At 37.3% G+C, this 12,905-nt stretch overlaps 2 protein-coding genes across 3 annotated transcripts in view; one reads left to right on the top strand and one right to left on the bottom strand.

Annotated features, from left to right (window-relative positions):
- LOC117428042 (S phase cyclin A-associated protein in the endoplasmic reticulum-like) overlaps positions 1 to 8,291 on the bottom strand; it is a 98,498-nt gene extending 90,207 nt beyond the window's left edge. The window contains exons 1-2 of one of the 2 annotated variants that reach the window (XM_058995284.1): positions 7,760 to 8,291; positions 116 to 221 (exon numbers count right to left, since the gene is read on the bottom strand). In XM_058995284.1, the coding sequence (XP_058851267.1) occupies positions 116 to 221; positions 7,760 to 7,963 (310 nt within the window). In that variant the 5' untranslated portion in view covers positions 7,964 to 8,291. Of the gene's footprint in view, positions 1 to 115; positions 234 to 7,759 lie in introns of both variants that reach the window. The other variant, XM_058995283.1, reaches the window with a different exon arrangement.
- Positions 8,292 to 8,509: 218 nt separating this feature from the next.
- Positions 8,510 to 12,847, top strand: LOC131699147 (reticulocalbin-2-like). The gene is made up of 8 exons (XM_058995286.1): positions 8,510 to 8,659; positions 9,635 to 9,816; positions 9,950 to 10,055; positions 10,522 to 10,718; positions 10,907 to 11,020; positions 11,519 to 11,615; positions 11,876 to 12,018; positions 12,316 to 12,847. Exons 2-8 carry the CDS (start codon positions 9,655 to 9,657, stop codon positions 12,466 to 12,468), a joined length of 972 nt encoding a protein of 323 aa, XP_058851269.1. The 5' UTR covers positions 8,510 to 8,659; positions 9,635 to 9,654; the 3' UTR covers positions 12,469 to 12,847.
- Positions 12,848 to 12,905: the final 58 nt, after the last annotated feature.

Genomic DNA, 12,905 nt, shown 5'->3' with positions numbered 1-12,905 from the left:
TTCCACCTGTCCTTCATATGATGAAACACCTTGTTCCTTACACATCACATCTTTACAAAACCCCCAAAATGTTTTTGTGAGAATCAGAATCGCAGGGTTCAGTCTCTGTACTAACCCCCATCTTCTTTGCTTTCCAAGGGCACACTCCAGGCAATCAGATTGCGCGCACTGCGGCCTTCCTCTGCCACAATCTTCCTCACCTTGTCATGGCTGTTTGAGCGCTGAAAGGAAGTCTAAATAAATGATGCAAGAAAGCAAGTTACTATTATACACACAGCTGCATAAGGAAACATTTAGATATTTATATCTGAAAAACACATGCCATTATTTTATTAAGTCCCAATATCAAACCACAAATGTTTTTTGATATAACAAAAAAAAAAATGTATGCAACACAAAAATAAAATAGAAAGCTAGAAGGAATTTAGATTCCTAGAAATTTCAAAATGTACCATATAATAATGAATTATTATATATGGTACATCTAGCCAACTCTAGCAGAACCCCTGGTTTACACATGGCAATCATTTACTAGATCTATAAACTCTGTCAGCTTTAACTTTACTTAATAATATATGATTCAGTGTTTAAAGTTACAGAGGAAAACCAATAAACTTCTCTTGCCAGGTAAGACTGATGTATTGCCTTTGAGAGCAGCTTCAGTGCTACTGTAACAAAAGCCAAACATTTTAACTTGCACTGGATTTTACTGCCACCTAGTGTTAAAATGAGATAAAACACTTATTGAAATCCCTACAGAATCTTGAAACTGAACATCTGCTAATGTGAGAGCGAAGCTGGCCTACTATTCAATTAGTTTGACAGGGGTTCTAACCGAGTTGGCTAGATTTAAACTGGATTTCAGTAATGAAAAATGCTGTCACTGTAGCATGGCTGCTGAAGTGCATTCAAACATCCCAGCCTTAGTGATCTGATATTTTATTAGGATTTCTATATAATCTTGTAACAAACTGTTTATTCCAGTTCTATCTCAAGGTATAATGCAAATATATTAAGAGCAATCACGTTTTATGCTACCACTTTTATAACAGCCAAGGTCATTACTTTAAATGTTTTAATGTAGCCACCATCAAAAATGCTATTAAATATACTGAACTATATAGCGATGACCAAACGTTTCACATCACCCTGTAGAATTAACACATTTTGTTTCATAAAGTCAAATGAAACCAGCTGAACAATGTTACGTTAACATATTGAATTACATACCGAGGCACTTTGTAGTTTTCCATATACTTAACGAAAAACTGACAAAGAAAAATTTGACATTTCGAGATCTAACATGAAACACTGTACTACTGTTACAGCTGCCGGTAGACTTCTGCAATATCATTTTTTGTTTCTTTGATTACATGATTTTAAATATAAGATGGAAATTATGTTCATATACAGTAGTTTTATTATTATTATTATTATTATTATTATTATTATTATTCCTCAACCCTAAAACTATAGGTGATGCAAAATCTTTGGCTATAACTATACAAAACTGCACAGCTGTGAGCTCTAGATCGTATGTAGTTAACCCAAGTCACTTCTTCAAATCCATCTTTTTAAATATACAGGGTGTTTCTAAACCCAGGTACATTTCAGTGCTGCTGTAAAAAGAAACACAGAGAGATACAACAGAGCAATAAAACGTGAAAGACGACGCACAGTAACGCCTTGAAGTCAATCAATCAATCTTTCTTTAATATAGGACCCTTTGCAACAAGTTGCCACAGAGCGCTTCACATGGGCAAAACAAGAAAATGACATCGCAGTAAGCATTAGAAGCAGACCAACAAATTAATAAATACAATACAGAAGTACTATACAATAATAAAAACAATAAAACATACAGTAAAAAGGCAATAATATGATAGACTATAAAAATGTCTTCAGCCTAGTTTTAAAAGCTACCATAGTTGGTGCCTCCCTTACAGAGACTGGCAATTCGTTCCACAGTTCAGGGGTCCTATAGCCGAATGATCTGCCACCTGTGTTCTTTTTTAACATTTTTTGAACAGTGAGATACCCAGCATTCTGAGATCGGAGCGACCTGGAACACATGGGACCAATACGTCACTCAGGTAGGATGGAGCTAACCCATTTAAGGCTGCATAGGTTACAAGCAGGACTTTAAAATCAATCCTGTATCGTACTGGGATCCTGTGGCATCCTGTGCTGAGAGAAAGTGTCTTAATTTAGCGATATTGCTTAGATGGAAAAAAGACACTTTAGTTACGTTCCTCATGTGGGATTCAAATGAAAGATCAGGGTCAAAAATGAAACCCAGGTTTCTAATTTCTTTCTTTGACTCAATGGGGTAGCTGTCCACTGTACAGGCACATTGACTTACCCTCACTCATTACAACAAAATTATGACGTCTGTTTTATCAGAATTTAACAGCATGTGTTGACATGCATTTTTTAATATCAGTGAGACAGGTAGTTATGGTATTTGCAGATGTGGAATCACCTGGTTTCAGAGATAGATACACTTGTGTGTCATCAGCATAGCAGTGAAAGTTTACCCCGTGTCTACAGACATCACCACCCTGGGGGAGCATATACAGGGAAAACAAGATTGTTCCAAGAACAGAGGCCTGCAGGACGCCACACATAACTCTAGATAAGAAGGAGGAGTGCTCCTCAATTTGAACATATTGTAACCTACTTGAAAGATTCTCAAGGCTGTCGAATGCTGTGCTTAGATCTAGAAGGATGAGGACAGAGGCATGGCTTGAGTCAGAAGATAACAGCACATTGTTTACCACTTTGATAAGGGCCGTTTCAATACTATGACCAGGACGGAGGCCTGACTGAAATTCCTCACATATATTAAAGCCAATTTATATTAAAGTATTTTGTGTTAACTGTTTTTGGCACAATTTGTTTTGAAGGAGGATTCCAAAAAAATATGATAGCATTTTCACTTCATGGCTATCTGTTAGAAACAGGCTTTCTCTTCTGGAAAGCTGTACAAAAAAATGATTTAAAATGATTTAAATTATATTAAAGTACTGTTTTACACACAGCAAGATCCCTGAAGATGTATATTTGTTTTTGATATGTAGTTAGGTGACATAGGGCCAATTTACGCTTCAGGATTCTGTTAATTCTGCCATACATGTTCAAATTATCTTTTGCATTTCATCATATGTTTCCATTATAGTATGAAGATGGGATCTGATAATCTTTCCTCTGGTTTTAAAGATCATATCAGGGAATTGCTTAGAACCTCCTACCCATGCTTCTCCATAACAAATAGATGTCTTATTTATTCTATTCTTTGTATGTTGCTGATCAAGTCTGAACAGTACATGTTTTTATTGTGTTGTTTAATTATTTAATTAGGTTTAAATCATAAAACCAGAAGCTATTTTAATTCAATATATATGCAAATAAAGCACTAGCTCTTCCGGACAATCTGAGCCACACAGGTTCCTAATATTTGCTTCAGTACAGTAGTGAACTGGTATCCAGCTCAAAGTGTACTTGGCATTGGAATGTTTTGGCAGCTGCAAAACTGGGTCCATTTTGTAAATCCAAACCATGTTACCACTGAGTACAATATAACGTGTTCATTTTATAGCTAAAACACTCCCTTCAAGCTCTTCAATCCAACGCTTTTCAGCATTGAAACAGCCACTTTTCAGAAACAGCATTTGCTAATAAATCAGGTCGCTTAAATTCATTGGCCTGTAAACTGTCCTTGCCTGCCTGTGGGGGTGGAGAGCTTGATATTTATAACCAACCTACTTATGAAAATCAAGACTGCAAATATTGTGAAGGCAAAAAATATTCAGATAAATACCCAGGACGTGTCTAATAAATACTCTAGTATTGAGAAAAAACAAAGTTATCACCTTGTAAACAACACGTATCCTAATTTTGCACATCACACAACATATGAATTACTATTGATGCCTGGAAGCCCAATACTGGGAAAGTAATCAGTAAACAGTGACTCGATTGCAACTCTGAGCGACTTTGCCCCTGTGTCTTCTTGTCCCTGCCTTCATGTGCTACTGAATTAACTGTGACAGCTCAGGATTAACTACAGCCTCTCCTAATCTATCAATCAGCTACAGGCCTTTGCCAGCTGTCTCTTGACTCCCTAACAAGAGGTTGGTGGTTTCTTAGGTTGTTTTTTTCTCCCACAATGTCAACAGCAATAGTCAATAACTTACACAGTCTGTGTACTGTAGCTCACACAAATCTGTATCAAATACTGTGCTGCCAACAGCAGGGGTATACAATCTGGGGATCACGTGCAATCAGGTCAACTGCAAACAACAGGAGCTCTGACACATACCAAGCAGAAGGCAGCGGGGGAAAAAAAGGTACGTACAGAATAGAAGTATAGTCTGTAAGCAGGTTCCTCTTCACTCTCCGGTAATGACATACTTCTGCCTGTCAGACTTCAGGCAACCTGTTTCTTTGCTAGCACAGCTGCTCATACTCAACTTGGCGACACCATCATCATCATCTGACTGCAGACCAAAATAGATCTGCATGTATCCCTGGCAAGTTGTCCAGCTGTGAGAACTTTCCACCAATCGCGATGTAGTGCTTGGTACTTCACTGACCCAGAGACCTTTAACCCTGCCTGCTAGAGCCTGTGCTGTGCTGGCAGCAATCACAGGGCCTCTGCTGCTTGTTTGCTTGCTGCTCTGCACTATCCAGTGCTCCGAAGCTCTCTGCTTTGTTTACAGCACAACACAAAGGGACTGCATTCCAAACCCTCAGTCAGAACAATGATAGCAGAACAGTCATCTGTAGCTGTCAGGCATCATCACCTGCCCTGAGGTTAGCCAAATGCTGCTGGCATGATTATTTGCTGCATGCTGTACTGCTGATATTGATATGCAAATCACACTGCATTAGTAATTTGACGGTCTTATTTTTATAATATGTATTTGTTAAGGGTGATACTGCATATAAAATGCTAGTCTTAGTACTATGCATCTTAAAATTACATGTGTGTACGGATGCATTCATTGATTAAAATGTAGGCTACCCATACTGCAAGTGGTGAACATTAGCTGCCTTGCACAAGCTTTAAAAAGAAATTGACCTGACACACGGACAAGAAAATAATGTTGTTTTTTTTATACCCTTGAAGTCTTTGGCTTAAGCAATTTTATGAAAGAAAGTTCTTGAATTCAGTCCATCAGAACTGTCCATCAGTACTGGCTCCAAACTAGTTTTTGTTTTCTTTCTTAAAAGGAAACAGGCATTGATTGTTTCAGGCACTGAGAAAAACACTTTAACCAACAATCCCAGTTGCCTCTCCCCATTTTGGAAAAGCTGCCAAATTGCACTCTTGGCAAAAGTTGTAAAGGGCCAACATGCACAAGACTTGATGAATGGTAGTTTAACATTAATCACACAGCATGCACCTGTAGAGAAAAACATCATGATTATGAGCATTCATTCTCCCAGTGAGGATGCATAGTTAAGATCAAATGAATAAATGTATCTACCGTAATCATAGCAGCTATTATGGCTTTCTGCACAGGTGGACAGTGTGTTTGTTGATGCAGCCGCATATATATATATAAGACTAAAAGTTAATTCTCTAACTGCTTGATCACAGAGATCTATTATTAAATGTGGGTACTGTGGCTCTAATTATTGTGAATAACACTAATTTGTTTCTGTTTCCCTAACAAACTGCATGGATGCAGCATATTTATTGATTAATAGAACAAGTGCAAGTGAAAGCGTATTATGGGGGAAAAAGGGAGGCATTACCATTACTATGGACTTCTATTCCAATTTTCTGTTCCCTTTTAAGTGTGTATCATCCCTAAAGAGACTCTCATCATTTCTGCAGTGGAACAAAGAGATCCCAAGGACATTTCTTTTTCAAAGCAGCCCAAGTAGATGTATGCAAATGTAACAGGGTGGAGGCTGGCCGGGCTTGTCTGCATCTGTGGGGTTACAGAGCTTTTAATTTCACTCACCGACAGGACACCATTCGTAACATCAAACAGCACTGCCTGACACTAATAACTGTTGAAATAGCCTACATCATTTTTGTCACTGCTGTCATATGATTATTGGTAAGAGCAAAAAAAAAAAAAAAAAACAACTTGAACATTTATTAGGAACATATTAGTAACATGCCCCTACATTAAATGCTATATCCCAGAAATGAGCCAAGCACTATGAAATAGGTGTGACTATAGAAAGTGTGATTATAGTTTACTGATGGGTTTTCCACTTTACTAAATAGGTCATTGTTATTATAGCACATTAGAAAATAAACCCATAGAAACAAACAAAAAAATGCTGGCATGTTACATCTGTACTTAGGTCATGGCTTGGTTAGATGGCCAATTGACAAAATATTACTAATACACATATCAGGATAGCTATGTATGAAGAAGCACTAACATTTTGAATGGCAGTACCCCGTTTGGTCTGGTTTTGAATCACTATTAGAATGCTTGCATTGTTTTCAAGCTCTAGCCTGTATTTTAAATGTGTACCTGTGCTACCAGTGGACCTCCCCTGTGAAGGAGGGACCAGTAAACAGAGAGAGAAGTGAAACGTTCTGAATATTAAGGTTTTGCTTACAGTATTTCTTGGCTCACTCTGTTGTACAGTAAATTGTTATAAAATAATTGATATTTGATTTTAAGCAAAATGCTTATGTTCAAAGAACAAAGAGCTTTGTTAGGTAATAACCGTTGTTTTGAAGTAAGTGCAAGACACAATAAGTATCTCATTTGATACCATCGCATGTCTAAAAATGGGCCTTTGCCTTCATAATAGGGCCTGTCGTTTATTTATTTACCAGACGTACAGCCCTGAACTAAAATAAAGTCTATAGTCAGAGTCCCCTGTCTTGATTGTGCATATGTGACATAACAGGTTGCACAACAAATACTATATCAATACACTTTTGTATAAGCCTTAATAGAATAATTACGCACACATGTATTATTTGTTCCTAGTTTCTAGTGTAAGTGGCATACCTACTCTACAAGGATTGGACAAAAACACCTGCCATAACAATGTCACTAGAGTGGACAGCCCGGACCACGCTCCTCTGCAATGTGATTCCATTGTTCTGGAGGACTACATGGGCATTCCACCCCCTCCTCCTCATTCTGCTCTCCAGAATGGGCCATGCTTGGAATACCTGCCAAACAAGCACCTTATGCCATGCCTCTATCAAGGCCTCAGACATACCAGGGTATTATGGATGGAAATATGACCCCTATTGTATAGCAGTTTGATGCACTCCTGGTGTTTTACTATGAGTTTAATGAGACACACCTGAGCTTGTTACCTATACACTGGGGCACATAATAAAACCTGGAATGGCTGAAACTGCTATGCAGTAGGAGTCTTATTTCCATCCCTATATGCTGTCTTACCCATTGGGACTGAAACTTGCTTCCTTACAGAACACAAGTCAGTAACCTATTTTCAGAACAAAGTAAATCAATCACGTGAGAGACAGCACACTTAAATATGCTACATGCTGCGACATGAAATTATGCAAATACACTCCTGTGCAGTTCTGAATGGTCTATAATGGCAGGTTGCTAAGACAAACGAACACATTGCAATTATTAATGACAACCCCCTCGGATAGAGTGGCTACATCTGTAGCTACTTTAAAATACAATGATCGTATTTTGTGTCCTTGCATTAGTTTGAAAAACAACTGTACACTGGCAGTTTTCATTACCAACTCGAACCAGGCATTACACACAAACTAGAGCGGGGTTCTTACCTTGAGGCTAATGTTAATGGGCGTGTTCCTCCCCTTGCCTCCACCATGCGACGATCCCGAGCTGTTGCTGCCGGATCTCTCCCTGCCATCCCCGCCACCGGGGCCCACTCTCTTCCCCGCTCTCTCTTTGCCATCAAGCCCCGACCCAAGGCGGTGCTGACCGGCTCCTCGCCGCCTGCCTTCGCTGCGGCAATCATTAGACATTGGCCTAAAAATGTATATTCTTTCAACGGACACCAGATAATAATATTATTTGATTTTAGTCAAATGCAACCCTTCACTGACAACAACAGCATAAGCTGACAGCTCAAAACAACCTAACTAGAAGCAGAAAGCGTTACAATACATTTCTGATTGGCATCAAGAACAGCCAATCACGATAGCGCTATTTCCAGTGTGGCTAATCAGAGAAGAGAAAAGGTGGGGTCAAACTGCGTAATGTTTAGGTTGGGTTTCGGCTACCAGGTAACCGAAGGCAGGACGAACAGACACGTACTTTGATTGGTTCGTTTAGACAGCGACCAATTGCGCGAAATATGTAAACCATGTTAACTGCCATTTACATTGAACACGATTTGTAATGTAAATAACATCCGTTTAAAACTACAATATACGGTTTAACAGCGTATACTTTTAATATGAAATCCTCCTGCAGAAAACAATGTTTTACACATTGCCAATACCATCAAATGAGTACATTACTTATACACTATAAATGAAACATCCTTCCCACGATTTTAATGTACTGAATGTGTACATGGGACAGTCTAATATCCTGTAGACTTGCCTGAAATGCAAACACCGCCCACTACGATTGGTCCTGCCCAAACCGGAACTGACGCAAAATGGCAGTCTGTCGCTCCTGACAACCGATCGAGCGAGAAACCATTTGAAATTAAGGTGAGTTTTGACTGTATTGTTATCTTATCTTAGGATGGAGAAAAACGCATCATGGTCATCGTGTAGATATTACAATAAGATCGTGATTACAAAGAGTTTACCATTCCTATCTGTTAGCTGTCATGTATTAAACGTAGTTGTTTGTACAACCACGGTAGATGGTCAAATGAAATGGTCACCGAAGTTATATCATCTCTCTGTCCAATGGGTCACGCTAAGCATGACTACAAGCTAGTAAAACTGTATAAGTTTTGGAAATTTGTGAATTATTGTCTACATTCCTCACTGCGATTTTTTTTCAGAGCCAGCAGGTAATTCGTTTGTAATATTAAAACACTGTTTTTCGTGTTGTGCATTTAAGATTTGTATACGTTTTAAAACAATTTATTACAGGGTTTTCAGGATGTGAAGTTTAGGTTATCACTGAACTAATCACAGGTGTATTAACTTGATAAATCAAAAAGGATGATTACAACTTTCTAGAACCTCACAATTTGCCTAACTAAACGGAACAGCAAATGTGCGGTTTACATTTGCCAGAGATTGTATTATAAAGATCACTGGTCAAAGAGCATATTTTAATAAGACCTCAACCGATTAGACCTCAAGCTTTGCAAAATAAAGCTGAATTTAACGATTGCGCACATCAACAGCTCCATGGAGGAAAACAGACTTGAGGGCTGTCCGTTGTAAATAAGGCTTTCGCATCTAAATCTAAGTCAGTTTTGTTGTTATTAGAGAAAGTGGTCTATGTGAAGTCATTGCCAGTCACATAACAGTAACGGTTAATGTTTTCACAATTTTAATTCCTGGACCAACTTGCAAATTAAGCAGCTGCTGCTGTAGGTCAAATCTGCGTTAGTTTCATACTGAGGCAGTACCACTGAGCATCATGCAGATGGCACCACGACACAAGCAAAAGCAAGGAAAAATGTGACGATGTAATTCTCTATGTTAAATATTTGTATTTTTCAGATTGCACACTTCTGTATTCGATGTTTCAGAAGATGCAGTCTATATTATATCTAACTTGTGCATTTCTTGCACTGGGTTGTGCTGACATTGAACATCATCAACAGGATTATCTCAGTGAAGAGCACTATGTAGATGGGGAGCACAATGCTGAGTATGACAGGGACGCCTTCTTTGGAGATGAGGTACTAACGTCTCAAACAGATCATGCTTTTTAGATATTTTAGGTATTTCATATTTTATTGCTAAATCCATTCAGTATTGAATATTGTGCTTTACAGTATGTTTCTCCTGTAAGCATTCTGTTTTTACACACAGGAAGAGGAGGAGGAATATGCCAAGCTCAGTCCACTTGAACAACAGGAGAGATTGATATCTATTGTGAAGAAAATTGATGCCAATTCAGATGGCTTTATCTCTGATGGTTTGTTGTATAATGTATTTATAGCAATAGTTTATTATTAATTATTGTTACAGGATGCTGTCTTTTTTCAGTGTCCTATAAAATTAGGTTCCATTTAAAGAACAAGTGCAAAAACAGACCTTAAAACTAATTCACTAGTGTACACCTGTATTAATATATTGGAAGCATACTGTATCTTTTTAAATTTCAAATATTTACAGTGTCTAAAACTGACCTATGTTCGTAAATTCAAAGACTAAGCATAAAGCTTGCATATCCCTCAAAAATGCAACTGCACATATTTTGACATTGTTCACCTAGTGATTTGCTTGGTCTACCTTCCCCTAATTTCATAATATGACAGAGAGGAGGTGAAGCACTACATACAGTAGTACATATAAATAGGCAGTTTAGTACTGAAACTTTGATCGTTTTAATATTTGTTTGCAGTTTTTTTTCTTAATACTTTGTCATGCTTGTTCCTAAGATGAGCTCAGCACATGGATACAGAAGTCTTTCAGACATTATTCAACTGAGGAGACAGCACATCGATTTCCAGAGTATGATACCAACCATGATGGAATTGTATCGTGGGAGGAATATAACATGCATATGTATGACCGTGTCATCAGATTTGATGAGGATGTCGTCCTGAATGATTCAGAGGAAGAATCTTTTAGACTGGTAAGCTTTACAGTTTCTGAAAAATATTTTTTATTTTACATTAAAGAACTTTACACATTATTTCTTTACATATTCCAAAGGAAGGATTCAAAAATATAAAAACATGTCTTTGCTTGTTCATAATGTTTGTTGCTTCAGGTAAGATGTTACAAAGTCTTTCTTTCTTTCTTTCTTTCTTTCTTTCCTAGCTACATTTAAAGGATAAGAAACGCTTTGAACATGCAGACATTAATGACGTTCCTGGACTAAACTTGACAGAATTTATAGCGTTTGAACATCCATCTGAAGTGGATTACATGATGGTAAGTTCACATGCAGTACAGCAGGTTTGTATTGTTACAGAATCACTGTTTTCCATATTTGTTTTTTTAGAAGTAAAGTATATTTTGAGTACCACATTAGTTTAAAGGTTTGTCTGGTAAAAAAAATAAATAAGTGAATTAATTGCAATAAATTGTTATCTGATTTTTAAGAGGATACTTGTAAATGATCCACTATAAAAGGCATGAGACAAGCTTAGTATATCAGGACAAATCCATGGGACTGCATAAAACAAATTCTGGCTACATTTTTAAGTGGAACTGTTATTTTATCCTGTATTTATGTATGTGATGCGCCTTGATAAATACTAAAATGAAAAAATGTAATCATGTGTTTGAACAGCAGTATGTAAGTACATAGGGAAAGTCACTCAAAGGAATGGGGATAGTGAATAATATTTGTATTGGGTAAAGTCTAGTCAGAAGCCTGTGATAAATGTTAGTTATGAAAAAAGTCTTTAAGCATTTGCCAAACTGCAGGATTACGTCAAGCAAGATGCATTAGAAGAACATGATAGAAATGGAGATGGGTTTATCAGTCTAAATGAGTATCTTGGGGACTACAGGAGAGATCCAGGTAAGTATATGCGTGTGACTGAAACTGTAGTTCATATATAATGTATAGCAGATAAGATGCATGCTGTTGCTTAAAAAATCTACTTCATTTATTATATATACTAATAAATAAGCATTTAGATAGAGCATGGTCCAGTAAGATACAGTACAATTCCACCTAAACGTTTACACAAATGCTAAGTTTAAATTGATCTTTTTAAAACCAGTAACCGGGCTATAATTTTACTTAAAACCTGAGAACACCATGTTTCCTTGTTATAGGTGCAGAAAATGATGCTGAGTGGACAATTGTAGAAAGAGAACGCTTTGAAAATGTTTATGATAAGGATCAAGATGGTAAACTTAGCCCTGAGGAGTTGCTTAATTGGGTGGTGCCCAACAATCTGGATGCTGCAAAAGAGGAAGTAAGTACAATGACCCCTTTTAAATTGCACTGATGCAATACAACTTTCTAATATAGCTGACCTGATGGTTTCTTGCCTGGAACATGTCACACAAGTCTTTACTGTGGTGGAACCTTGTTCTGTACCTGAGGTTTTGGGTAACTCCCCATTTCACTAAAGCATTTAATATATCTATTTACATGAAACAGTTTTTTTGTATATGCTTGTACTCTGGTGTTAGTGATTGCAGTTCAGTATGAACCCCAATAATTGTAAAAAAAATCTGTTTATGAGTTGGTTATGTAATTCTTTTTACAGGCTGTTCATCTTATCAAAGAAATGGACACAAATGGTGATGGGAAGCTGACGGAGAATGAAGTTTTGAGCAACCAGGAGCTTTTCCTCAGCAGTGAAGCCACTGACTACGGCAGACAGCTACATGATGAGCATTTCTACCATGACGAGCTCTAATCCTCCATTGGATGCTTTGGACGCCCGGGTTAACTGTTTACACCCAAATCCAAATGAATTTGAACATCTGCCTTTATTAGGTTTTAGAAAAACCGACATTATATCTGCCAAATTAAAAAACATATATGTTCTAAAATATATTTAAAAACCTGGTTATAATGTTGTTGGTATTATTTGTAAAATGTAAGGTCTGTAATATCTATTTTATTTACAGTGTTTTATTATTTAATTTTGAAAGCGTTGCTAAATGTAAAGGGTTTTTTTCCTCGTGTTTACAGAGTTAAGGGTTTTTGTTTTGGTTTTCACCTTACATTCACTATACTTGCTAACTAATCTCAGACTGACACAGGACCTGGTTTTTCATTTTTTTTTTTCAAAATGGAAATAAATACGTTAATATTTCCAAACTAGTAATTCAAGTTTTTGTGTGCATGATT

The sequence above is a fragment of the Acipenser ruthenus genome, chromosome 21 (genome assembly GCF_902713425.1).
Source record: "Acipenser ruthenus chromosome 21, fAciRut3.2 maternal haplotype, whole genome shotgun sequence".
Taxonomy (NCBI): Eukaryota; Metazoa; Chordata; class Actinopteri; order Acipenseriformes; family Acipenseridae; genus Acipenser; species Acipenser ruthenus.
Note: the sequence above shows the minus strand (reverse complement) of the source record. Positions and strands in the feature narration are given on the sequence as shown.